The sequence below is a fragment of the Bubalus bubalis genome, chromosome 7 (genome assembly GCF_019923935.1).
Source record: "Bubalus bubalis isolate 160015118507 breed Murrah chromosome 7, NDDB_SH_1, whole genome shotgun sequence".
Taxonomy (NCBI): Eukaryota; Metazoa; Chordata; class Mammalia; order Artiodactyla; family Bovidae; genus Bubalus; species Bubalus bubalis.
Window position 1 is genome coordinate 12,802,051 of NC_059163.1, and position 27,831 is coordinate 12,829,881.

The 27,831-nt window shown below is 47.3% G+C and overlaps 1 protein-coding gene across 9 annotated transcripts; it reads left to right on the forward strand.

Annotated features, from left to right (window-relative positions):
- Positions 1 to 8: 8 nt before the first annotated feature.
- ZBTB49 (zinc finger and BTB domain containing 49) lies at positions 9 to 26,622 on the forward strand. Of its 9 annotated transcripts, none has more exons than XM_044945643.1 (8): positions 9 to 135; positions 5,019 to 5,189; positions 8,498 to 9,600; positions 12,993 to 13,039; positions 19,924 to 19,997; positions 21,743 to 21,825; positions 21,912 to 22,073; positions 25,543 to 26,622. In XM_044945643.1, exons 2-8 carry the CDS (start codon positions 5,038 to 5,040, stop codon positions 26,217 to 26,219), a joined length of 2,298 nt encoding a protein of 765 aa, XP_044801578.1. In that variant the 5' UTR covers positions 9 to 135; positions 5,019 to 5,037; the 3' UTR covers positions 26,220 to 26,622. The 9 variants fall into 9 exon arrangements, with proteins under 9 accessions (XP_044801578.1, XP_006043885.2, XP_006043887.2 ...); XM_006043823.3 differs by having other exon boundaries at positions 24 to 174; XM_025289708.2 differs by lacking the exon at positions 9 to 135 and adding an exon at positions 219 to 680.
- The last annotated feature ends 1,209 nt before the right edge of the window (positions 26,623 to 27,831 follow it).

A 27,831-nucleotide genomic window follows, 5' to 3' on the forward strand; every position in this document is an offset into this window, starting at 1 on the left:
TGGCGGAAGTGACGCAACCGGAAGCCAGAGGGCGGGTGCCGCCTACCCAATGCTGTGAGGGGCGGTGTTGTCGCGATGGTTCCGCTGCCGGCTGGGCTGGGCCAGGAGCGCTGAGGGCGGCGGTGGCGGCTGCAGGTGAAGAAGAGAAGACGGGTCGGGGAGCGGTCTCTGAGGGTAAGGTGGGGGTTGCCGGACTGGTAGGCCGGCCTCACGAGAGCGTGCGGGTCTGAGGGCGATGGAAACGGCCCGGAACCCCGGGCTGGCCGCCCGAAGGGCCGGGCCGGGTAGGGCAGGGCAGGGACCGGCAGCCGCCCGGCGCATCCCTCTGGCGCCTGGAGGGGCCGTAGAGCTGCTGCTGGGTCGGGCGTGTCTGCCCGCGGCCGTGAGGTGCTTCAGCTAGGAGACGCGACGACCAGGCCGGGCTCCTTCACGGCGTGTGCAGCACCTTCGGCCTGGACGCCGCACCCGCTTTCCCCTCCCGGCCGCCCGGGGCACCGCCCGCGGGAAGCCGCGGGTCCCCTCTCCTCTCTCCGGCTCCCTCCATCGCCGTGTAAAGTTGAGAGAGTTAGCGCTGAAGACCCCAGAGCTCCTATAGCCCAGCCCAGTCTCGTGGCCGTGCGACCTCTCCATGCCTCGGATCCGCGTCTGTAAACGCGTGTTACAGTGCTGTGCTTAACTTGGTAAGATTATTGTAGGATTTCCTGCAAAGCACTCAGTAGAGTGTTTATCTGCTCTTCTCAACCCTTAAGGGGCTTCCCTGGTAGCTCAGTTGGTCGAGAATCCGCCTGCAATGCAGGAGACCCCGGTTCAATTCCTGGGATCGGGAAGATCCGCTGAAGGGATAGGCTACCCAACTCCAGTATTCCCGGGCTTCCCTGGTGACTCAGCTGGTGAAGAAGCCGCCTGCAATGAGGTAGACCTGGGTTCGATCCCTGGGTTGGGAAGATCCCCTGGAGAAGGGCAAGGCTGCCCACTCCAGTATTCTGGCCTGGGAAATTCCATGGACATGGGGTCGCGACGAGTCAGACGCTACTGAGCAACTTTCATTTTCACTTTGGGGCTTCCCTGGTGGCTGAGATGGTAAAGAGTCAGCCCGCAATGCTAAGGAGTTTGCCTGAAATGTGGGAGCTCCGACTTCAGCTCCGAAGCTCAGTTGGTAAACAATCCACCTGCGGTGCAGGAGAACCCCGTTGGATTCCTGGGTCGGGAAGATCCGCTGGAGAAGAGAGAGGCTACCCATTCCAGTATTCTTGGGCTTCCTGGTGGCTTAGCTGGTAAAGAATCCGCCTGCAATGCGGGAGACCTGGGTTCGATCCCTGGGTCGGGAAGATCCGCTGGAGAAGGGATAGGCTGCCCACTCCAGTATTCTGGCCTGGAGAGAATTCCATGGACTGTATAGTTTCATGGGGTCGCAATGAGTTGGACTCAAATGAGCAACTTTCACTTCAGCCCTTAAGACAGGTCCCTTACATAGCAGTGGTGGTCACTGTGGGGCTTCGGTGAGCAAATGAAGGTTGAACCCAGTGTGAACAGAGAACTGTGAGAAGCTAAATTAGGACTAGGGTGCGGGTGTGGAGCTTATAAGGAGGGTTTCCCTCTGGAGGTGAGCAGTGTCAGGAATGGAATAGAGGGTGTATGCAAGGGCTCCGGTAGCAAAATGCCATAGCCTGGAGGGCCTGAACAACAGACATATATTTTCCTCACAGTCCTGGGAGCTAGAAGTCCAAGATAAGGTGTCAGCAGGTTTGTTTGCTCCCAAGGCTGCTCTTCTTGGCTCCCAGCCGCAAACCTTCTGGCCATGCCTTCTGGTGATCTTGCCTCTGTGCACAGCATCCCTGGTGTATATGTCCAGCTTTCCTCTTTTTCTATAAGAACAGCAATCAGATTGGATTAGGATCTACCTTAACTACCATTTTAACTTAATTACCTCCTAAGGCCCAATCTCCAAATATAGTCTTCAACATATGGATTTGGAAGGAAACACAATTCAGCCCACAAAAGAATTTATTGGATGGACAGAGAGGGAAGTATTCTCCAACAGAAGTGACAGGTTGCCCAGGTTTAAAAGCTGGATACTCGAGGTGGGTTTGTGTGCAGAGTGCATGTGTAAGTCTCTTCCTTGTTTGTGCTCTTCTGCACGTTTTTGTTTGTTTGTTTGCTCCCCCTGAAAACTCAGGGTGAATTCTCTTTGCTCTTTCTCTGGCAAACTTAACCTTCAGGTTTCAGCATAGATGTCTTTCCTCCAGAAGGTTTTCTTCTGACCCTCATCCCCCAAATGAATTTGTACCTTCCCCATTTAATATCTCCAGTACAGCCCTATTTTTGTTTCTTTCACTGAACTGACTCTTCGTGAAAGCATAGGATGACTATATCTGAGTTGTTTGCCATCTCATCTCAGTACCTGGTGTATAGTGTGCACTCTGTGAAGTTATGTGAGTGACTCAAACTGAGACACAGCCTGTGGAGGGCAGGGAGCATTCCATCCTGAGTTTATCAGCTTTCCATCCTCATCACAATATCTTGCCATGTATTAGGCACATAACTTAACTCAATTGGTCTCCATAGCATCATAGAGTCATTGTAGAGCTAAGACAGGAGTCTGGCCTTGTGTGCACGTAGCCAGCGCTTTTGTCATTAGGGTTGGAGTAGGGGGCTGGGGACCAAGCCGCTTGAGAAGCATGATGGCCAGAGAGGAAGAGAGGCACTCCAAGGCAAGTGTGTGCATGAACCTCAGACACTTGGAGAAGTAATCTTTCAGTGGCCCCACTGAACAGACTTACCAAATTCTTTCCTGTGGTGTTTGGCCAATTGATCAATCACCTCATGGAACCGAAGGGCCTTTGCTCTAGGAACTGTCGCTACAGGATAAAATTCCATTCTGGTTCTTATTCCCAGTAGAAGCACCTCTTCGTTTGCATGTATCTAAGCTTTTTCTTATGTTTCCCTTTTTCTCCTTTCCCATATTTCCCTTCCTTTTGATGCCATTCAGTTTACCGTCACATTCTCAATGTAGATTTAGAACAGGAAGATACCTTAGAGATTATCTAACCCAATAGGGGACCCTCTATTTTTACAGATTAAAACACCGAGACCCAGAGTCTCCATCCATCTTAAAACCATGTATTGAACACCTACTATGTCCAAGGCACTCTTCTGGATACCAAAGATATGCTAATCGATAAAACAGTTGATTTTTGTTTCTTGTCAAAACGTGAGTTAGCCACAAAGACAGCACACCGTGCTCCTTGTATCATAGCACAAAGCCTGTGTTGCACACGTTCGTCCTCATGTGTGTTGTGCTTTACTTCGGTGCTTATCTGTGGGGTCACCTGGACAGTCAGGCGTTGGTGATAGACTGAAGAGGGTGCTGATTGGATTCCAAGGAAGGCCTTTGAGCTATTGCATGTAACTTGGAGTAGCAGTTAAGCATGTGGGCTTTGGGCTTTCCCTGGGTTTAAATCCCAACTCTGCCCTTATTGATAACCTATTATTATTAGCCATGTCGGTCCTCTCTAACTCTGGTCAGGTTATCTATTTGCTTTGTGACAAACTACCCTAAAACTTGGTAACTTAAAAACTGTTTTGTTTTAGCTCACAGTTTTGTGAGTCAGAAATTCAGGCAGGGCTCTGCTGGGTGGTTCTTCAGCCCTGCAGTGGTGTGGGTGGGGAATGGGGTTCAGCTGGCGGTGGGGCCGGTCTGGAGCCTTCAGCGTGACTTTGCTCCCATGTCTGGTCCCTTGGAAGGGATGACTGGAAGTCTGGGTTCAGCAGAGCCCTTCTCCTGCCCCATATACTGGCTCTAGCTGGGCATCTTACAGGCCTGTTGGCAACGCAGGCCTCCTGGAGCCATCGTCGGGAAGATGGAAGGTGGGAGCTGTCGGCTCAAAGGCCTCGGCCCAGAAAAGAGCACAGCTTTACACCCTTCCTGTCACCTGTTCTGTTGATTGAGATAGAGGCTGCCCCAAGTCAAGGAGAGGAGACCTAGATCCCACCTCCCCTTGAGTCACAGATGTTGTGGCCATCTTTAATCTGCCATGTGCTTCATTGTCCTCATCTGTCTGTAAAGTGAGGCTAATGGTATGTGGTATCTCTCTTACAGCTATTCTGAGAACTGAATGAGTTAATATGTGTAGAGGGCTTAGATAGAATAGTGCCTGACGTAAAGGAAACATTGGGTAAATACCATGATTATCCTTATGAGGTATATGATACATTATGATTTGTGGCAGTTATTTGTAAGACACATAAGAAATGTAAGATGCAAATTCTCTTTCTGGAGCTTTTTATAATCTTTTTTGGGAAGGTACAGGATGGATATCATGAAGCAGTTAGAGAACTATGCTAAGTAACATAACAATAGTTACAGTTTTTATAGTCAAATTGTGGGATGTTTCATAACTTTCCGTGTCACTTCTGTATAGCCAGAGAACATCTGATGTAGATTCAGGATATTAAATGCTGTATCTTAGCATTTAAGTCTTTGGAGGAAAGTTCTGTGTTGTGTTTCTCCTGTCCCTTTTCTCATGGGCATAGGAGCATGACTTCAGGGTTTAGGAACCAGGATTTAAGTCCTGGCTTTGGAATATAACAGTTTTCTTATCATGGCCACATTACTTTAACTCCTCGTTTCTTAATTTCCTTGCTTGTAAAATGGTGATCAAAGGGTTCTTGTAGCATTATTTGAGTTAATGGCTGGAATGTTACTAGCACAGTACCCAGTCTATATTAGTCAGTAAATGATAGCTAATAATAATAATAAACCAAGATGGCTTTTCTTTTCAGGCAACCACTGGGGCAAGGGTAGGTAACCAATCACTCAGTCATTTGGACATTCAGCACCCTTGAGGATTCGGCACTGTGGACCGCGCCGTGCCATCTGACATAATGCTCACCTTTCTGCGTTCGTGTTGCACAGGAAGTCATGACAGTGAAGCACAGATCAGTCAGTCGGTTTGGGTGCCCTTTCGTGTCCAGTCATGGCATCAAGGATCACTGCTTATCAGCGTCCTTTGTCCTAGGTCTCCTGGATGGTGGAGCATGGACCCAGTTGCCGCCCACAGCTGCCACCTTCTCCAGCAGCTGCACGAGCAGCGGATTCAAGGCCTGCTCTGCGACTGTATGTTGGTGGTGAAAGGAGTCTGCTTTAAAGCCCATAAGAACGTTCTAGCAGCTTTCAGCCAGTACTTTAGGTACGTGTTTTAGACTGTTCTAATTGTACAGAGAGAAAGCTTTTTTGGAATGGAATTCTTTTGTCTAAATTTTATTTTCTTCTCAATTTCATTCTCCTTATCTTTTGTAGCACATTGTGGGCTTTTTCGTTTTTGTATTTAGAGTAACCTGAGCGGAAGATCCCCTGGAGGAGGAAATGGCAACCCACTCAAGTATTCTTGCCTGGAGACTCCCATGGACAGAGGAGCCTGGTGGGCTGCAGTCTATGGGGTCACAAAGAGTTGGACGCGACTGAGCGCACATGAGAAGAAGAGTCTTTTTAACTAAAATATATTTAGGGCCATGAGAGTAATTTGGCACTTTGTCTTTGATTTTTGAGTTGTAATTAATATCAGGCTTCTGTATACATTTCTTGTCCTTTCCAGGTAAAAAGATTGAGGAATAGAGTTTCTGATAAGAACATTTCTGTAATAAGAAATCTGAGAGGGGAAAACATCCTATTTGCCATGTTTTTAAAAATTAAAACATTTTCATTTTTGTTTCACATTTTACCATTCTAAGAAAACAGATTTGAACTCAATTTACTTATCCCTATAATTGTTTTTGCCTCAATGAAAGATTTTACTTATAAACAATAAGATCAAGCAATAGTATTTCATTTAAGTATTCTACACACATTTTCTGGTTAACTGGAATAATCTGTCCTGAAGCACTTTTTCAGGACTGTCTTGTAGCTCTAAAGGTAAAGAATCTGCCTGCGATGCAGGAGACCAGGGTTCGATCCCTGGGTTGAGAAGATCCTCTGGAGAAGGGAATGGCAACCCACTTCAGTATTCTTGTCTGGAGAATCCCATGGACAGAGAAACCTGGCAGGCTACAGTCTGTGGGGTTGCAAGAGTCGGACACGACTGAGCGACTAACACACACACACAAGCACTTTTTCAGAACTTTTCCCCCTAAAATATATACTGTTTTACTACTCTAGTAAATGATACATGGAACAGTATTTAGTCTTTCCTTGATAATCCTGAATCATCAAATTAAGTCTCAGCTGTCATATGTGCTGCAAGTCATATTATAGTGGATTGACTCCCTGAGGCAGCATTCTGCCCATGTGCAAAATGGTCCCCTGCTTGGGCTTTGCCTGTTTCTTCTGTCTTTCCAGGACAGTTAGGTCTATATGTTATGATACATTGGCTAGTTTATTTGATAAAATGTCTTTAACAAACTTGCAGGACAACTTACCTGACTCAGTATTTTTACAGGAGACAAATTCATTCACCTGTGAACCTGACTTAGGCCCAGAACAAAGGGCCTGGGCCTTATGGTGCCTTTTCCCTGCATTAACTTACAGGGCTCTCTCACTGCTGGTTTATGGACCATTGGGTTGCTGAGAAGCATCAAGTACCAAGATCAGTCAGATTGACAAGAGATGGAAAGTGGAGGGGTGGTTGCCAGGGGCTGAGGGGCTGGGGATAATGGGGGTTATTGTTCAATGGATAGAGTTGCTGTTTGGGATGATGAAAAGGTTCTGGAACTGGGTAGTGGTTGTGGTTACACAACGATGCGAATGTACACAGTGCCACTGAATTTATCATATGAACCACATAGCCAGGTGTTTGACATTTTGTGTGTTCGGCCATGATTAACAAATTAAAAAACTTTTTAAAAAGAGTCTGTATCTGAACTGTATCTAGAGTTGATTTATTATAGCTATTTTCATTTTCAGATGTTTTTAAGACACTTAAGATACAGAAGTATTTTTGTATGTGTTTTATGGTTTGAGGTAGATAATTTTCAGACTAAACATGAAATATTGAAAAGTGTGTTCTTTAGTTTTCTGTAATCTGTCTGTATGCAATGAATAATGCATATGTATAATTACATTTTGGGAAAAAGAACAATGAGTATATTTTTAAATCTTATGTTGAGATTTCCTTGGAAGTTTGGCTATTCAGCTTATGAATTCAATTAATCCAAATTGCTTTATTGAATAGCTTGCAAAAACTTCTTAAAGGATTGAAGCATATTTATTTATTTATTTATTTTTTTTTGCTTTTAAAAAGGACATGTTTTATTTTGAGTGATTAGAAAAATACTGAAAAACATTGAGAATCAATAACATCACAAACACACCTGGATCTTGACTCGGAATTGACAGACTTGACATTTTTCACTGTGGTAAGAACGCCTAACACGTGTTTAAGTGTGCGGCACAGTGCTGTTAACTACAGGCGCTGTGTTGCGTAGCAGATCTGGCACTTATTCACATCGCATAACAACTGTTACCTTTTTTTCTATTTATTCATTTTAATTGGAGGATAGTTACTTCACAGTATTGTGATGGCCTCTGCCATACATCAGCATAAATCGTCCATAGGCATACATGTGTCCCCTCCCTCCTGAACCCCACCTCCCTCCTCCCTCCCCACCTCATCCCTCTAGATTGTCACGGAGCACCAACTTTGGGTTCCCTACGTCACACATCAAACTCCCACTGGCTATCTGTTTTTACATACGGGGGTGTATATGTTTCAATGCTGTTCTCCCAAATCGTCCCGCCGTCTCCTTCTCCCACTGTGTCCCAAAGTCTCTTCTTTGTGTCTGCGTCTCCTTTGCTGCCCTGCACATAGCATTGTTGATACTATCTTTTTAGATTCCATATAATGCATTAATAAATGATATTTGTCTTTCTCTTTTTGACTTACTTCACTCTGTATAATAGGCTCTAGGTTCACCCACCTCATTAGAACTGACTCAAATGCATTTCTTTTCACAGCTGAGTAATAGTCTACTGTGTATGTGTACCACAACTTCTTTATCCATTCATCTGCCAGTGGACATTTAGGTTGCTTCCATGTCCTGTGCTGTGCTAAGCTGCTTTAGTTGTGTCTGACTCCATGCGACCCTATGGACTGTAGCCTGCCAGTCTCCTCTGTCCATGGGATTCTCTAGGCAAGAATACTGGATTGGGTTGCCATTTCCTCCTCCAGGGGATCTTCCCAACCCAGGGATCAAACCTGCATCTCCTGCATTATAGGCAGGTTCTTTACCACTAGCACCACCTGGGAAGCCCTGCTTCCAGGTCCAAGCTAATGTAAATAGAAGTGTGAAAGTGTTAGTCACTCAGTTATGTCTGACTCTGCGACTGTAGCCCACCAGGCTCCTCTGTCCGTGGAATTCTCAAAAGCATACTTAATTTTTAATCTTAGCATTTATCGAAGGATAGTCATTTTGAACATTATGACTATGCATATTACTTAAAAGAAAAAGCTATCAGAATGTATGGTTTGTTAACCCTGTAAGCAGATATCCTTTCTTTTATCAGGAGCCTCTTTCAGAACTCTTCAGGCCAGAAGAATGATGTTTTTCATTTGGATATTAAGAACGTGAGTGGCATCGGGCAGATCCTGGACTTCATGTACACGTCGCATCTGGATCTTAACCAGGACAACATACAAGTCATGCTGGACACGGCCCAGTGTTTGCAGGTTCAGAATGTCCTCAATCTGTGTCACACCTTTTTGAAGTCAGCCACCGTTGACCAGCCTCCAGGCCTGCCCTGTCATGGCACCTTTTCCCTGCAGAGCACCCTGACTCCCGACACGAACTGTGTCCTCAGTGAAAACTACCCACCTCACTTGCTGCCGGAGTGCTCCGCGGGCACCCAGCAGGGTAGGGCCATGGACGGGTCACTCTCGCACGCCCCACCCTCAGTCGGCCTTCATCCGCCCACGGCCGAAACCTCCAAACAAGCCCCCGACCCGTTCGATGGCAGCTGCACAGAACTGCCTTTCAAACAGCCCAATTGTTACTATAAGCTCAGAAACTTGTACAGTAAGCAGTACTATAAACATGCCAGCTGTCCCAGTCATGAGCGAGTGACCGAGCAGCCTTTCACCTTCAGCGCCTCCACAGACCTTCACGCCGCGGATCGCCAGCCCTATGCGATCGGCCACGCCGAGTGTGTCCTGGAGTCCTCCCAGCACCTGCCTTCCAACTTCCTGACCCAGCCTTTGGGTGAAAATGCCCCAGACCCCGTGTCCGACCACGCCGGCCAACAGCCTACCCGGCAGATGAGGCTCAAGAAGGCCATTCACCTTAAGAAGCTCAACTTCCTAAAGTCACAGAAATCTGCAGAGCAAACCTCTGAACCAAAACCTGATGACAGTTTAACCACGAGTCTAGAAGCTGCCCAGGAACACAGTGTGGAGAAAGTGAACAGCCCCAGCGCCGAAGAAAAGGAAAGCGAGGAACTCAGCAGTTCTGAGAACTTTAATGGTGTGAGTGAGACAGAGAGGCTCGAAGACTCCGCGGCCCTGGAAGACCAGACCCAATTGCCACAGTCCCAGAGACAGTACGCGTGCGAATTGTGTGGGAAACCTTTTAAACACCCCAGCAATTTGGAGCTGCACAGACGGTCTCATACAGGTACACTGATTTGGTCCCCGCAGGCAGAAGGAAAGGAAATAATACCAGACGATCAGACACCACTGCCTGCTCCCGTTTTTGTAAGAAGTTTTGCTATTGCTTGATGATGTCATTGATATTTACCCCCCAAATCAAAGAGTGTTCGCTATCTTCTGCCTTGTGTTTTTGGTGATGTCTTTTAAAGAATAATCTTAAGTTAGTAAAAGCTTTCATAGAGCCATTTTAAAAACATGGTGCACTTTTCATCTTTTAATTGTGGTTTTCTTTGAGAACCTTTCCATCTCAAAGTATGGCAGATTCATTTGATTCACTCAGATTTTCAAATTAATTCTAAAACAGATAAGCAATATTTAGTTCTTTCTTTAGAATTAGATTTTTTTTTTTTTTTTAAGCATGATGTTGGTTAATTCAGACCAAAGTAGTTTAGTTTGAGTAATTCTGAAAGCTTTGGAAAGTAATTTGAATGTCCGATTTTTTTGTTTGTTTTTAATGTGTTTTTTAAAATTTATTTATCTTTAATTGAAGGAGAATTGCTTTACAATATTGGTTTCATTTCTGCCATACATCAACATGACTTAGCCATAGGTGTACATGTCCCCTCCCTCTTTGAATGTCAGATTTTAAAAATTGTGATTTGGGAGGCAGGAGGTAAACTTTTGAAAGAGGATCAGCTTTAACCATGTGGTATTTTCCAGTGAAAAATTCTTCCATTTGAACACTGAATTTTCAGAGTGCTGTTACCTTAGCTTATACCTCTTCCCCTTTCCAAAATATTTATTTTTTCCAAAGCTTTTGAAAAAGTGTTAAACAATATTTATACAGTATGTAATATAATACATGTATATTACTTTCTTTCATGCACTTAAGCCTAATGACCCTAGTACACATTACACATTATTGGCAGTTATCTTCGAGGCATGAGAAGGAGTATGTTCAGGAGGCTTCTAAAGTAACTGCTTTCAAGGTGCTTGTGTGATTGTGACTATTGGTGTGATGTCCTGTTATCACTCCTGATTCCCCATTTGCTTAGATGTTCACTTCCTTATTGCATTGTTGAGACTGAATTAATATTTATGAAAGCCTTCTATAAATTTTGTTGTATTTGAATATAAAATACTATTGTTATTTTTACTAGTTGCTCAAAGTTATTCCATACAAAGACAGTACCATTGACTAAATTTTGCTCTGAAAAAGCTTAATTTAGATCATTCTGTAATTTTCTGGAGCCTAAAGATCAGTATAATTTTTATTTGAGAAACCTACCTGTTTTAGCTTTAAAGGAAACAAGAATTATTTTTATTCTGCAAGAACGTCTTTGGATAATAGCCGTCAGACAGTTCTGTGGCACAGTTGCTTCCTGGGACATAAACAGATTGAGAAGGGCAGCAGTTCTCAAAGCATGGTTTGGGGAAGCCTTTCGGGGGTCAATAAGGCCAGAACTATTTGTATCCTCATGTAGGATGCTCCTCCTTCCCTCCTGCTCCCCCCACAAGTGTACAGTGCTCAGTCCCTCAGTCGTGTCCGACTCCTTGTGGCCCCACGGACTGTCTCTCTCCAGGCTCCTCTGCCCCTGGAATTTTCCAGGCAAGAAGACTGGAGCAGGGTGCCATTTCCTCCTCCAGGGCAAGTGTACAGTGGAGTCGGCTCAAGGCTGCAGGATGTGGCATGAGGGCTTCACCTGGTGGCCAGTGAAAAATGTCTAGCTGTTTCTTTCAAAAATCATTCTGTTTTGATTTCTAATACAGACTGTACCGTCAAATATGGCCCACGTAAGGAAAAGCTCTTTAGGGTCCTCAACTGTTAAGAGTGTGAAGGGGTCCTGAGAGCAAAAAGTGTGAGAACCACTGGTGAAGGGTTATTAACCCTGGTCACCTGAGACTCTTAGGAACTAGTAACCTTTTTTTTTCAGACTCTCGTAACTCATAGTGGGAGCTTTAATGTAACATTATCTATTATCTCCCTTATCTTCAGACATAAATGTAGTTCAAAATGCCGCATCCATGTGATTATAATTACAGTTACCCTTGAACAACACGAGGCTTAGGGGTGCTGACCATCCAAGCAGTCAGATCCTGGTATAACTTGCAGTTGGTCCTCCATGTACCCGTCCCTCCACATCTGCAGATTCAGCCAACCTCCATGATGTAGTACTGTAATACTTACTATTGAAAGAAATCCACATATGCGTGGACTTCCACAGTTAAAACCTTGTGGTTCAAGGGTCACCTGTACTTCTGGTCAGGAGCTCCCCACTCATCCTTGGGGAAGCCATTAAACAGTTTGAGGATAAGATCAAAAGTACTTTAGCAGAAGCCCAGAAAGCTAGCCAACTCCAGCAACACAATAGGAGGGGAAACATTATTTTTTAGAAGGGATCTTAATGAAAGCACTTGATTTGAGGGGAATGGGGAAAGTGAAAGATTCTTGGCCTTCATGGGGTCTGTTTGTTTATTAGGGTTCTATAGGTTAAAGCCAGTACCTGAAGTATGTCTTTAAACAGACCATTTTCTGGAAACTATCTTCAGAACCGTTGTGGTTTCTTTATAGTAGAGTTCCATTCTCTACATCTGTTCTGTCCCAAAATGTGATCATTCAAAGTTACTGAAATTAGAGGGGCCAAGCAGTCAGCAAGGGAACACGTCCCATGGTGGAATCTTCTTTTCCCCTGTTAGCACGTTTCAACCAAGGCTAAAAGGCAGTGGGGAGGGGCTTTTTCCAGCACACGCTCAGGAGGTCCCGCTCTGTTTGGATGAGTCCCCCTGGTTCTGTTAGGACTCACCTGTGGTCAGTGCAGGAGCCAGGCTAAAAGATGGGTTTGTGCTGTTCAGCAAGAAAACTCACATTTGATTTTCGACTGAAGGGGAAATCTGTGTCCAAAGCCCCAGTATACTTTTGGGTGCAGATAAATATGTTTGATTTCAATACGGGTTTAAATTTGAAGAACCTTTTTTTTTTTTAAAGAGAGAAGTAAATATAGATTGGGACTTCGTAGGTGGCTCAGTGGTAAAGAATCCGCCTACCAATGCAGGAGACTCGGGTTTGATCAGGAAGATCCCCTGGAGGAAGAAATGGCAACCCCTTCAGTATTCTTGCTGGAAAATCCCATGGATAGAGGAGCTTGGCAGGCTACAGTCCATGGGGTCACAGAGTCAGACATGACTGAGCACACACACACACGCAGATATAGATCTCACTTTTATCATCTCTGCTTGTCATCTGAGGGTGAGAGAGATGGTGGGGACAGAGGCTCCCCATGTTCGTACCCTGATGATGAAGTATGTTATGCTGTTTTGAATGGTGGGACACAGAAGGCAGTTTAAACATTGTAAGTGGAAAACTGTTGTGCAGGTATTACTAATGATTTTACCCGCTGTTGTTTTCTTTTGTTTTAGGTGAGAAACCTTTTGAATGTAACATTTGTGGGAAACACTTCTCTCAGGTGGGAATACTTTTATTTATTGTTAATAATCAAAAACCTGAAAACCAGTGTTTATTTTTATTACAGATGAGACATAATTTTGGAACTTGTGAGAGAAGACTGATGATATCTGTAACTTAAAAGACTTCAGACTAAATCAGGAGAAAATAATTTTCAAGAAAAAAATTTCTAGCTCATTGTGGGGGGTACCATTTTTTATAAACATAACTGTGAACTCACAATACCTTTTCCCTCATTAACGATGGGTCTAATTCTAGTATATTTCTTCTCTTCCTGTGCATGATATAAACCATATTGAGCTCACTTGAGGGCTGGGGGATTCCTAGGAGGCTCAGTGGTAAAGAATCCGCCTGCAGTATGGGAGACAAGGGTTTGATCCTTGGGTGGGTAAGATTCCCCTGGAGAAGGAAATGGCAACCCAGTATTCTTGCCTGGAGAATCCCGTGGACAGAGGAGCCTGGCGAGATACACTCCGTGGGGCCGAAAAGAGTCTGAACAACTGAACACACACACGGGGGCTGCAGTTTATGCCAGGCTGGACCCAAGACAGATGCCTTCTTACTCTTATTAGGGTTGCAGATGTTAGGGTGTTGGAGAAGACCACACACTTTGCATTCCCTGCCTTTGCACATGTCCTCTCACTTGGCCAGTGTGTGTTGTGTCCTCCTGTAGGCTCTGTACTGACCTGGGCACCAGACAGAGAGAGCGAAGGTTTCGGAGGAAATTCTGAATGCAGTAGAATGGCTGTGGGAGCCTGCTTATCCTTCTGTGACAGAAGGTAGCTGTTCCCAGAAGCTGCTCGCAAGGCCCAGTGCCCAGAGGAAACAGTTCACAACCGTTTCTACACTCGCATGGTAATCATGGAGTAAGAGCATGTACAGATGCTCCTTGACTGGGGAAGGACCCTGGGGCTGGGCCTTGGTGGAGGAGCTGGACCCCCTCACCCCGTGGAGCACAGGAACCGCAGGAGTGGCCCCAGCGCTGACACGTCCCCTTCCTCGGTCTCCCACACACCCAGACCTGCCGTCTGGCTGCTTTTCACTCTTCCTGTTGGCTGTGAGCCATAACTCACCATGCCCCAGTGTGTTCCTTGGCCTTATCGGTCCAGGCAGGGGCTGTGCACCCCACCAAGCCTCTGCTGAGCTGAGTGGAGGGATTGCTGGTCTACCTGCCATGCACTCTAGCTGAGGCCTGTGCTGCTTCCAGCCAGCCTCCCCTGGAGGTCAGAACTTGGCCTCTAGAGCCAGACAGTGTGGATTTGGATCCAGCCTCTGGTTTTCTGCTTTGACCTCAGACAAGCTCCGTGTTTGGCACTTTGGCTTCCTTATCTGTGAAGCAAGGGTGCGGGACCACTGACCCCTGTGGTGTGTGAAGAGTAAATGAGTTTATAAGACAGTCAGCTTCCCAGGTGGCTCAGTGGTATAGAATCTGCCTGCAAATGCAGGCAGAGGAGTGTCTGATCCCTGGGTTGGAAAGATCCCCTGGAGAAGGACGGGGCAACCCACTCCAGTATTCTTTCCTGGGAAATCCCATGGACAGAGAAGCCTGGTGGGCTACAGTCCATGGGATCACAAAGAGTCAGACACGACTGAGGTCACAAAGAGTCAGACACAACTGAGCAACTAAAGATGTTCAGCATCACGCCTGGCCCGTGGTGAGTCCTCAGGACACATCAGTAGTCCCTCTCCTGTGGCCATTGCCTCTCATTTCTCTGTCCTCTCTGCTCTTATAGACCAGTCTTCCAAAGGCACACTCCCCCCCCTACTCCACCCCCCACCACTTTAATCTTTGCAGCTTTGGTGTAATGGGAAGCCCTAAAAAGTGACTTAATGGCCATTAATAGTTAGCAATCACAACTTCTCTGGGTCTCATTTTTCTAATTCTTAGAATAGAGATGATACCACTGCATGGGAATATTAGGAGGATTAAATGAAAAAAAATGGATGTGAAAGTCCTTTATACATTTACACCATGGTAACAGTTTATGTTCTATCCTTTTCTTGCTCGGAATCCCATGGGTTTTCACTGTTAGCCAAATAAAGTGAAACCAGACATTGAGGCATTGAGCCTGCCTTCAGCCTTCTCTCTTGGAGTTAATGCCGGGGCTCACCCTCAGAGATTCTGACGCTGCTGGTTGGGGCTGGGGCTTCAGTGTTGGCGTGTTTGAGTACAGTGGTTTTGATAGCACGCTGTCCTCTGCTTCAGACCTGTCCTACACGTTCCTCTCGAGTCCCACCAAGGGCAGCCGTGTTTGATAGACGCTACAGAAATCCTCTTCTATATCGGTGTCTGTGTTTTTATCAGACTTTTATAAACATCGAGGGTTTTTTTATGAACATAACCATATATTTATGGTTTTTAGATGTGTATTGCTGTTTTACCTCCTAATGATGAAGTTTTTGTGAATAAGGACTCTTTCAACAAGTATTTATTAAAAACCTACAATGTCTGAGGAGCTCTGCCTGCGCTGGGGCACAAAGATGAATAAGGCTTCAAGGAGCTTTGTGTTTAGAGGAAGCAACAGGTGCATAAAGTGGTAAAGCACAACGAAACGGTGGAACTTCCAGGGCTGTTTTACAGGGAACAGTTTGGGTGAAGAGGGGAGTGGTCGATCCCACCTGAAAGTTGTGATGTTTGGCTGGGTGCAGTCATGGGATGTGGCCCGTGACTGGTGCGGGGCCCTGAAGATGGGAGGCCTTGATGGATGGGCCTGAGGCTCTGGCGTTCCAGGCAGAGGGAGCAGTGGCGGTGTTTACACTTTAGTAACCTGTCCTTCATTTCTCAAATGAACTGGAATACATGTGGTTACAGTGGACTGGAAATACCCTCCCTTCTGGAAGATTCAGAAATAGCAGACCTACCAATAAGAATTAACTTTTTATTCATTGTAGTATTCAATAGGGTTGGTTAGTCTTTAAAAAAAATTAAATTAGCCACAACCTTAATAATGAGTCAGCAAACAGTTTACCTCAGCTTTGGAAAAGCTGTGATAAGCCTAGATTGTGACAGCCGGCTCTGCGTGTATTAATGCAATTTCGGACTCGGCCCTTGCCCAGATGACAGCAAGTGAGGGTCATGTAGTAGCTGACAGTATGCATGAGGCCCCATTTGGAGCCACGTGTCTCCCGTGTGCAGGAGAACCTGGCTGTTCAGTGCAAACAGAGGAGAAATCTAAGACCATGACAGGTCGGGAATACCTGTCACAAGAAAAACAGGCAAAGGGAAACCCGGTGTGTTCAGCTGTCTTGGGGGAGAGGAGTGGAGTTGCCTCGCCTCTCCAGTGAAGCAGAATAGAGACCCTGAACAGCCGCTGCGGAAGGACGGACGGGTTCTGAGAGGTTCAGTACCCTCCCCGAGTCTCCTTTGTCCAGGGTGTGATTGACAGGGCACTGCATCCCTAGGAGGCTGCTTACACATGTTCCAGGGTGCTGATGCGGCCCCATGCCAGAGGTCGCAAAACTGCATCCCATCTGTGGTGAATGTGCCAGAAATAATACTTCAGTGAACCTAAATTATTAAATCTTCAACTCTGAGGTGGTATTTCCCACACTTTTGATATTAAGTATCCTTTTATCAATGGAGTAATCATTGTTCCTTAGGTGATAGCCTTATGTTAATCTCCACATTTTTTTTTTTCTGTTTTATAGTCTTAAAACTTCTCAAGATGACTTGTAAGATCTGAGTTCTCTTTTGTCTCTAAAGTTTCACAGTTCCCTATTCTGTACAGAAACAGTCACCCACCACTAGAAGAGTACTCTGCCTGAGAACATGTGTTTGATTTGATCATGGTTAAATGCTGAGGTTCAGGTACCTATTGGAAGGAGTTTGTTTTTTAAATTATTAAGCAAACCAGGTGTTAACTTCTTTTCTGCAGCAGAGTTTTTGAGTTCTGACAACTCCATCCTAAACTAAAGTGCTGTCCACTTAGAAAGGGTAGAATTCCTTTTTTGCTAATATTTTTCAGCCCAACAGCTGAGTCCACAGACAAAGTCGAATTGGGGAGTGTTCCATCCCAGCTGTAGGGGCCATTGCTGCTCCCCTCCCAGGGCCTCTGTTTACCTCCTGGAGCTGGTGAATTACACTTTATGAGGACATTGTGAGGACTCTCTGCAAGTCAGTTTGTAACTGGTGAGCAAAGCGTTCCACTCATAGTAAACTCTTAACAAAGGAGACCTACTGGTATTTACCACTTGCTGGAGTTTTCATGGATCCAGCAGTATATAGATAATTTCTAAGATGTCTGTGTACTTAGGATATAATTAGTAACCTGGTGGCTCAGTGGTAAAGAATCCACCTGCAGTGCTAGAGCCTAGGGTTCAATTCCTGAGTCAGGAAGATCCCCTGAAGGAGGGTATGGCAACCCACTCCGCTATTCTTGCCTGGAGAATCCCATGGACAGAGGAGCCTGGCAGGCTATAGTTCATAGGATCACAAAGAGTCGGACATGACTGAAGTGACTTAGCATGCAAGCACGCAGAGCATAGCAAAATTTACTAAAAATAAAGACTTTTGACTAAAGGGCAAATAATCGGGGCCCCAATTTGCTATGTAATTTGGTATACATTATCTGAATGCATGATTGAATTTTTTTTGCCTGAATCTTTCCATTATTTAATCTATTTTTATGCCATTTATCAGACTAATATATGCTTCTTTATCGGGGGGAACAATAACTTTCATTATGCATTTTCAGTATTAAATAGCTAAGAAAACATCTTAAAGTTTGTTTTACTGTTGTTTACTGTAATATTTAAGCTTCCCTTGTAGCTCAGTCGGTAAAGAATCTGCTTGTAACCCAGGAGACCTGGGTTCGATTCCTGGGTTGGGAAGATCCCCTGGAGAAGGAAATGGCAACCCACTCCAGTACTCTTGTCTGGAGAATTCCATGGACAGATGAGCGTGGTGGGCTGCAGTCCATGGGGTCCCAAGGGTCGGACGCAACTTAGCGACTCGACCACCAGCACTGTAACGTTAAGTAGAAGACTCTTCAGTTTTATTTACTTTGAAAACAACTAATTGTTAAGCTGTATTTAAAAAGGAAAGATGCACCATTGCTAAGAATTGAATCCGAATGTATTTCAACCATAATACATGGTTTATATAAGAACTTGAAACGGAGGCTCTAATTAAACTATTGAGCAGATGGTGCCATACAAATTGTTATTTAAATGACCAACTTTTCTGAAAGTTGGAAGTGACTGATTTAAAATGTGTGCTATCTTAAATCCAGTGAGCCGTTTCCTGCATAGCACAGTCCCTGGCATACTGAGGATTCAGCCCAGGCTGGCTCATTCACAGAAGCTGGCAGGCCCTCATGGAAGACAAGAGTTTAAGTTCAGATCAACCAACGTTAATTTCTGGCCTACTGTGTAACCAGAGCAACTGATTTATTTATCTGAATCTCAATTGTACACCTAGAAAACAGAGACAATAATACCAATTTCTAAGGGTAATTTGGTTATGTGTGAGTAGACCAAATGTCTATTGCTGTGGCATTTGCTGTTTTATTATTGTTATTAATAGTCATTCAGTTAAAAGCTAGTTATTTCCCATTGTTTTGCCAAATACTTTCTCTTGGGTTACCTAAAATAAACCAGCTTTTTTCCCTTAAGCCATATTTATCATATTTTGAAATATAGTCTCTAACTCAGTGTTTTCAGAATCTGATAGACGTAAAGAATCTTCTGTGTCACATAACATAAAATCCGCAGTTTTCTTTATACTTTCAGTCCTATAACCATGAACTATCTTTGAATTTCACCTAAAATACAGTTTAAGCCAGCCACTCGTGCCTTCTGAGGTGGCCCACAATGTCTGTGTGTTTCTCTCTAAATAAATCCACTTCTTACCTGTCCAAAAAAAAAAAATTAGAAGCCAAATTTATGAGTTGGGGATTATTGCTTATTCTCTTTTTGGCTTATTTTGTACGTAAGGCCTGCACATTATTACCCTGGATATCTTCGTCCTCCTCAGTGTTTTTCATAGCAGAACACTATAAAAAATTAAATCGGGAAGTGACAGATTGAGACTGTTAATGTACAGTACAGCGATGGAAGATTGTGTTTTCCAGTCCCAATTTGAAACTTATGCCAGTAGCTTTTGTAATGTCAGGCCTTTGGAGGTTTAATTTCACTGTACTTTAGGCAATTTAGTGTTGATTTCCTGTTGATTAGCACATGGAAATCTATTTTGTGATTTCCATTTAAATCAGTTACTCTTCGTAAAGCCCTGCTGTTTCAGAGATTAGAAACAGTTAAGGCCTGCAGCTGAAGGACCACCCTGAATCTCCTGATTCGCTTTTTTTGCACAGAAGTAAAAATGACCAACCTGTCAGTAAGAGCAACTGTACCACCAGAGGAAATACTTTTTGGAAATGTCTTACCTTCCTTATGAACAAAAGCATGTTTTTCAAGAAAAAACAATGAATACTGAAATGACCAAGTATAAGTGCTACCTTTTTTCAAATGATGTTTGCATGTAGGTGGTTGAGGTTAAAAAAAAAAGAAATATAATACATCAACAGCTGTTCAAAATACAAGCTTAGCAACCCTAAAAGCAGCCCCCACAGAATGTCGGGCCCATTTTACAGGGACATGGTGGCCTGTACCCCTGATGAGGGATAGACCAGGGGCTGGCATGGAGCCGAGCTGAAATCAGTCACCCCCTGTTCAGTTCATTGCCAGGCAGGGGCCGCTCCCAAATCAGAACCAGGCTGGGCCTCCATCTCCTTGCACGTGGCTGCTTCTGAGTCGTGCATCTGGGATCTTCACTGGGAAGTTGGACTGGAACCTGGCTAAATCTGTCAGTGTCCCTTTTGAATGTATGTGCCCTTAAAAAAGTTTTTTTTCCATTATTGGCATATTTTTTCTTTTCCTTTTCCGCAGGCGGGTAACTTGCAGACTCACTTACGTCGGCATTCTGGGGAGAAGCCATACATCTGCGAGATCTGCGGGAAGAGGTCAGTGCAGGGCTCGGTCAGCCGCCCGAGAGGAACCGTCTCGGCATCTCCGAGCCTCGCGGGGGCCGCTGTCACCCAGGAACACAGCAGAGCCGAACCCGCTGGCCTTTCATGTGACACACATGAGAACAGTGGAAAGAGATGGACATGTTAATCAAAGAAGAATCTAGGACACAGTCGTAGGAAATGGGATTTTACGGGAAACAGAATTATGCTAAAATGTCCATTCATTCCAGAAATGTCTATTAAAAGATGACTGGTCCCACAGAGGTGATCATCTGGTAGGGAAATGAGACTCGGCAGCCTGAATGCCTGTAATCAGGAGAGTGGGGCTGGGGGCACGCCAGCCCTGCTCGCAGACCCGTGAGAAGGCTGAGAGTGCAGCCATAGGAAGGACGGGCGAGCCTCAGGCCAGGGAGGCCAAGCACTTGGGAGACCACAGTCTGCCTCTGGAGGTGGAGGTGCCCCCTCCTTGTGGGCATACTGGCCTGCAGCCTGTACCCCCTGCCCCTCGGGGGGCGTTTGTCGGGATTCCACTCCCTCTGTCATCTGGTGGTTGGTTGTTCTAGGACAGGAGGCAACGGCCAGGCCTCTACCAGTCACTAGTGTTTTCTTCATTCATTTAACCATTCAGCCATTCAGCATTTATTAGGCACCTACTATATGCTAAGTCGGAGAAGGCAATGGCACCCCACTCCAGCACTCTTGCCTGGAAAATCCTATGGATGAAGGAGCCTGGTGGGCCGCAATCCATGGGGTCGCTAAGAGTCGAACATGACTGAGCGACTTCACTTTCACTTTTCACTTTCATGCATTGGAGAAGCAAATGGCACCCACTCCAGTGTTCTTGCCTGGAGAATCCCAGGGACGGAGCAGCCTCATGGGCTGCCGTCTATGGGGTCACACAGAGTTGGACACGACTGAAGCGACTTAGCAGCATATGCTAAGTGCTGTGATGGGAACACTGACATTTTCTGCCCCTGATAGGTTCGTATTCAGGAGGTGGGGGCAGGGCTGGGATGATATGGGGCAGTTATAGTCACAGTCTTCTACTGGGATAGGGCAGCACCCTTGATTCAGTTCCAGAAAAAGCAGTTGTCTCTGCAGATGGTAGAAAACAGAGAAGTAAAGGCTTCCTGGCCTGATAGTGTCTCTGCAGCTGCCCAGACACTGAAGGCCAGGTTTAGCACCCAGGTCCCGGGTCCTGCCTATCTGGGGTGCCTTGTAGCACAGGCCCTCTGCTGTTTCGCTGGGGAGCGGGTCCTTGAAAGTCTTGTTTCTTAGGGTGTTTTCAGTGTGAGCCTTTTGAACTCCCGTTTAGAAGTAAAGCGTGCATTTATAGTCTTCCCAGATACATCTTCCCAGATGCAACCTGTGGTCCTGTGATCAAGTGAGGCAGGACAGAGAGAGACTGAGCTCCACACCGGGGCTTGGGTTGGGCTGGGATTGCCCCTCCACCCCCACCCCCAGCCCACCTAGCGATCACCTCTGAGGAAGAAAGGTTAACGCAAGTAGGTAGGGAAAAACTGTTTTAGAAATGAAACATTAGGATCATTCTCTACTCTTCCTTTAAAAAGAAGAGGAAAAAAAGATGTTCTTTTCTAATGAGCATCTCAAACGAAATCAGGCCACTCCTGGTCACATTCTGAGGGAGCAGCTCGTCTCCTCCCTGGGCGACTTGGAGTTAGAAAGGTCTGCAGTGACGCAGGCAGGCTCTTAATTGACTTTCCAAATTGCATTTGCAGGTTTGCAGCCTCGGGAGATGTCCAGCGTCACATTATCATCCACTCAGGAGAAAAGCCACACTTGTGTGACATCTGTGGTCGAGGTACGGCCGAGCGTCTCCCTTCGGAAGATTTCCGACTAAAATGTTCTCCGTCCCTCAGCCTAACCCCAGTGTGTGGTCTCCTCTAGGGTTCAGTAACTTCAGTAATTTGAAGGAGCACAAAAAGACGCACACGGCTGACAAAGTCTTCACCTGCGATGAGTGCGGGAAGTCTTTTAACATGCAGAGGAAGTTGGTAAAGCACAGAATCCGGCACACGGGCGAGCGGCCTTACAGCTGCTCTGCCTGTGGTAAGTTTCTGCCCACCGCAGACCCCGTGCTCACCTGCTCCTCCCCGTGGGAAGGATGCCGGGCTCTGTGCCCACACACCATCCTCGGTCATTAGGGGGGCTCAGATAAGTCACCCCTCTCCTCGTGGGTAACATGGAAGTGATTGCTATTTCTTGATCACCTTGGTCTTTGATTCATCTGTGTCCATGTGGCATTTACCCAAGGTCTCGGCAACTGCCCTAGATACAAAGGTGACTGATAACAGAGTCCCAGGTGCCACAGGGCATTGGCAGTGGGAAAAGTGGGGGAGAGCGTGCGGTGCAGCTGCAGGGCCGGGGCACAGCGGCCTGCGGGGCATCGGGGGCACACAGTGGGCTCAGGAGGGGTGCTTCTTGAGATCGTGTCACGTGTCACAAAGCAAAGGTCACCTCTGCGGCATTTGGTGCATCAGTGACGTCATCGGGAGGCTCAGTTTCCAGGCACATCACTTCACAGGCCAGGGAACTGGGGCTTCGAGTAAAGTATCCGTGATCACAGAGTGTTGGAGCTTCTAAAGAACTAGGGGAGGGCGTGTGTGTGTGTGTGTGTGTGTGTGTGCGCGTGCACGCGTGCGCGTGCGCACACAGGTACATGTGTGCCACTGGCAATGTGGACTGAATGAGTGAGTAACCATTTTTATGATTACCTGGTTAGAACAAAGAGGAAAAATGCTCAGAGTCAGGCCGTGGGGAGCCTGGAATTGGGGCATCCTCGGAGCGGCTCTGTTCTCGTTGTGGTTGGTCCCTAAAATAGGGCAGGATGTGTGGGATGTGGCCGGAGGCAGCTTCCTTCATGTCTCAGGCTTAAGCTGGGTCAGATCCCCTGGACACCAGTATCGGCAGCTCCGTGACTTGTCTGCTCCCTCTTAGAGGATAAAATTGCATCACTTTCAATCACAGTTGCAGTCTCAAATCCCTAGTGTAGGATGTCGGTTATTATTATTACAATTGTGAACTTGACCTCAGATTCACTGTTCTCTTCCTTCCAGCCAGGACCTGCTTTTGCCCGCTATGACACCGTAGGGGAGGCAGCGCAGCAGGCCCCTGTCTCCCCCCCGTCCTTCATGTCCACCCCTCCCCGCTGCTCGCTGCCTGAGGCTTCTGACCCAGATGAGGTCAGCTTTCAGGGAAAGCAGGGAGAGGAAGGGAGCGAGAGTGATTCTGTGTGGCCGGTTCGGATCTGTAGTAACAGCTTTCCTGAGTTGAGTCCTGTCTATGGGACCTACCCATTTGGAGTGAACATGTCAGCATTTGGGGTGCATTAGTGCTGTGCTGCCCTCGCCACGGTCTTAGAACATTTCCATCACCCCAGAAAAGAAACCCCGTGCCCACGGGCAGTCACTACACCCGCTCCCTCGGCAACCCTTGGCCTGCTCTCGGTCCCTAGGTTTGCCTGTTGCAGACAGTTCATAGAAGTCGCATCCTGTGATGTGTGGCGTTCTGTAACTGACTTCATCTCACTTAGCACGTCTGCTAGGAACATTCACATGCAAGTGTATGTGTGGGTGTATGTTTTCGTTTTCTTGGATTCAAAAGACAGTTTCCACTTCATGGTGGCTTCACAGTCTGAGCTTTGCTGACTTGAAAGCCGGGCCCTCTCTGCCTCTTCCTCCCTCCCTCCTCCTCCCCCTCCCTCTCCCTCCAGCATTTCACCTTCTTTGTAAGACAGCCTCCCCCTTACACGCTGTTCTCCTTCCCCAGCACTTAGCTGCACTTTGCAGGATGGAAAGGTGCATTTTCTTCTGGCTGGACTTTCTCCTTTAGCCCTCGGTTTTGTAGCCGTTCATCCTGAGGAGGCTTTCTCTGTCGGGGTCCCATCGCCCCTCTGGGCAGTCCTCTTAGGTTCCAAGGCTGGCTTCCTTGCAAGCATGACCCTCGTCTGATCTGTGGAAATACTCACGTTCTGTGCTCCGGGGTCTGCAGGCCCACGCGGGTGCAGAGGTGACTGTCTGCTCTCTCTCTGTCTGCCGCCCATACAGTAAGCGAGCTGTCTCCATTTTCCCCATGCCGGAGGCAGGTGCTGCTCCACTGGGACCTCCTAGGGACCCGCATCAAGCCCCTGTCTTGACTTGTACAAAGGAGAGACTCCTCCTCCCATTTCCCCTCTCTAGGGAACGCTCCTGTGGCTGAAATGAAATTTATATCCTTTGACACCTTTTGCCACATAATGTCCACTACTGAGAATTTATCTTAAGGAAACAAGGGGAAGGATGAAGTGAGCTGACCCTCAGGTATAGTAGCAAACAGATGGAAGCAGTCCAAACAGCCCACCATGCTTGACCAGGGCTGGATAGCTAAGAATTCAAATACAGGGACGTAGGATTAAGTGAGACGTTCTGAAAGGTGTGTCCATGTAAATCATGTAGTTTGTTTCAGTTCAGTTCAGTCGCTCAGTCTTGTCCAGCTCTGCAGCCCCATGGACCACAGCACGCCAGGCCTCCCTGTCCATCACCAACTCCCGGAGTTCACTCAGACTCATGTCCATTGAGTTGGTGATGCCATCCAACCATCTCATTCTCTGTCATCCCCTTCTCCTCCTACCTTCAATCTTTCCCAGCATCAGGGTCTTTTCCAATGAATCAGTTCTTTGCATCAGGTGGCCAAAGTATTGGAGTTTCAGCATCAGTCCTTCCAATGAACACTCAGGACTGATCACCTTTAGGACAGACTGGTTGGATCTCCTTGCAGTCCAAGGAACTCTCAAGAGTCTTCTCCAACATCACAGTTCAAACGCATCAATTCTTCAGCGCTCAGCTTTCTTGATAGTCCAATTCTCATATCCATACATGACTACTGGAAAAACCATAGCTTTGATTAGACGGACCTTTGTTGGCAAAGTAATGTCTTTGCTTTTTAATAAGCTGTCTAGGTTGGTCATAACTTTTCTTCCAAGGGGCAAGCGTCTTTTCAAACAAAGCATAGTTTGTTTCAGTCCTTTGTAAATGGCTTCTATAAGGTTATGTATTGGTTTTTCTCTTCTGGTGTTCTGACCTCATGGTAGGCCTTAGATCACCTACCTCTAGCTTATACCTAGAGAAAGGAAGTAGTACCTGGAGAAGGAGTGTAAAATTAGGTTAAAAATTGAGTTTATAAGTAACTTTCGAAAAGATGCTTCTAAAGTAGTGATTGGCTGTGTTTGATTTGGGGATAGCAGAATAGCGCTGATGTGGTTTCCCAGCGTGGGCTGTCGGGCAGGCGCCCAGGCCCCCAGGGGATGCTCCTGGACAGGGGGATGGGGCTCCGGAGCCCTCAGGTGACACGGCATGTGGAGACCGAGGCTGCAGGTTGGGGGGCTGCAGCGGAGTGGCGTGGAAGGTCTGGAACCGGCATGACTGGTTGATAGCAGGGCGCAGCCGAGTTCACAGGAAAGCGGGGTCGTTTGGCACTTGGGGGTGGCAGGGACATCCTCCCGAACGTCCTCCCCTGAAGAGCGCCCTGTCTGTCCCTGCAGGGAAGTGTTTCGGAGGGTCGGGCGACCTCCGCAGGCACGTGCGCACGCACACCGGGGAGAAGCCGTACACATGCGACGTGTGCAACAAGTGCTTCACACGCTCGGCCGTGCTGCGGCGGCACAAGAAGACGCACTGCCGGGTGAGCGACGAGGGGCCGGACGCCCTGGAGGCGCTCACGCGGGCCATCGAAGCCCCGGACCTGGAGCGGTCCCAGAGCTCCGACTCCTTCTCCCAGGACGTGTCCGTGCCTCTGATGCCCGCCGTGACCGTCAAAATCCCCGCGCACCCGGTGGATGAGGACTCGGTGGCGGGGTTTGACAGCCCCTGTAAGTTCCAGCCGGTGGCTCAGCCCCAGCACGGGCCGATTGAGTCCGAGAAGCTCAGCCTGGAGCCGGTGAAGCTGGCCAAGCCCCCGCACGTGCCGCCGGCGCAGCACCAGGCCTACGGCTACCCAGACATGGATGCCACAGCCGGCGCTGAGCCGCTGCAGGCCGACGGCGTGGCCGCCCTGCGATCATCCCTGGCGGCCCTGGACCACCCCCCCTGCACCGACCCCCTAGGCAGCCGCGCCGCTGCCCCCGCCTACAGGAACTCGGAGGGCCAGTTCTTCTCCAGCATGACCCTCTGGGGATTGGCGATGAAGACGCTGCAGAACGAAAGCGAGCTAGACCAATGACGCCCCTGTCGGGTCTCACTCAGCGTCGGAGGCCGGGGCCGGGCTTCGGGGCAGGATGCCTTCTCACTAGCTCCAGACAGAGCCCGATCCTGACCTGGAGGGGCTGAGCGCCCCAGCACCTTGAGCTCAGCCTGCAGAAGAAAGCCTCCTGGCCCCTCGTGGAGGTTCACGTGGGACTGAACAAGGCTCTTGGACCGGGTGGTATGGACTGCGGGGAACTCCTACACATTTTGGTCATGGTAAAGGGAAATACACATCTATAATAATCCAGATATTATTTTTGCATTTTTACATGGTTGAAATTTGTAGCATTTTGTATTTTTATTTACAAAAAAGGTTTTATTTGTATAGGGAACTCATACAGTAATTTAATTTTAATAAATGGAAGTTGCCTTTCTGCATACTATTGTGTTTCCTCCAACATTCTTATTAACTTAAAGACCATGCGGCCGTGGTGGTTTAGCTGCCAAGTCCTGTCTGACCCTTGTGGACCGCATGGACTGTAGGCCACCAGGCAAGAGTATTGGAGTGGGTTGCCATTGCCTTCTCCAGGGGATCTTCCTGACCCAGGGATGGAACCCAGATCTCCTGCTTTGCAGGTGGATTCTTTACTGACTGAGCCACCAAGGAAGCCCTAACCTAAAGACCCTGCTGCTGCTGCTAAGTCACTTCAGTCGTGTCCGACTCTGTGAGACCCCATAGACGGCAGCCCACCAGGCTCCCCCGTCCCTGGGATTCTCCAGGCAAGAACACTGGAGTGGGTTGCCATTTCCTTCTCCAATGCATGAAAGTGAAAGTGAAGTCGCTCAGTCCTGTCTGACTCTTAGAGACCCCATGACTGCAGCCTACCAGGCTCCTCCGCCCATGGGATTTTCCAGGCAAGAGTACTGGAGTGGGGTGCCATTGCCTTCTCCGATAGTGGAATAAAAATAAACATCAGGATTTCCCTGGTGGTCCAGTGGTTAAGAATTCACCTTCCAATGCAGGGGACACAGGTTGGATACCTGGTCTGTAAACTAAGATCTCACATGCCTCAGGGCGACTGAGCCAAGCTACAGAGCCTGTGCCCCACAACTAGAGAACGTGCCTGCCGCCACAGAGAAAAGCCACACACCCCGATTCTGCATGCGTAACGAAGACCTGACAGAACCAAATAAATAAATTGAAAGCTTAAAAAAAAAGTTTTTGTTTTTTTTTTTTAAAGGGATTCCCCTGGTGGTCCTGTGGTTAAGAATCCACCTGCCAGTGCAGGGGACATGGACTTGATCCCTGGTCTGGGAGGATCCCACATGCAACTGAGCCCTCAGGCCACAACTACTGAAGCCTGTGCACCTAGAGCCTACGCTCTGCAACAAGAGAAGCCACTGCGATGAGAGGCCCGCACGCCACAACCAGAGAGTAGCTCCCACTCACTGCAACTAGAGAACGCCCGTGTGCAGTGACAAAGACCCGGTGCAGCCAAAAATAAATAAAAAGTGTCCAGGAGGGCTCACCCTGAGGATGAATACCAGGTTCAGTTCTTTCGTCGTCCTGGACAGTGGCTTCAGGAACCCGCAGATCAGAGCCTGGGTCCTGGCTGCCACATCCCAGTCAGGTCATGGGCAAGCTCCTC

Coding starts and splice junctions, on each gene's coding strand:
- ZBTB49 (XM_044945643.1), top strand. CDS start 5,038: ATGGACCCAGTTGCCGCCCACAGCTGCCACCTTCTCCAGCAGCTGCAC. Junction 5,190..8,497: donor GCTTTCAGCCAGTACTTTAG/GTACGTGTTTTA, acceptor TTCTTTTATCAG/GAGCCTCTTTCAGAACTCTT. Junction 21,826..21,911: donor GTGTGACATCTGTGGTCGAG/GTACGGCCGAGC, acceptor GGTCTCCTCTAG/GGTTCAGTAACTTCAGTAAT.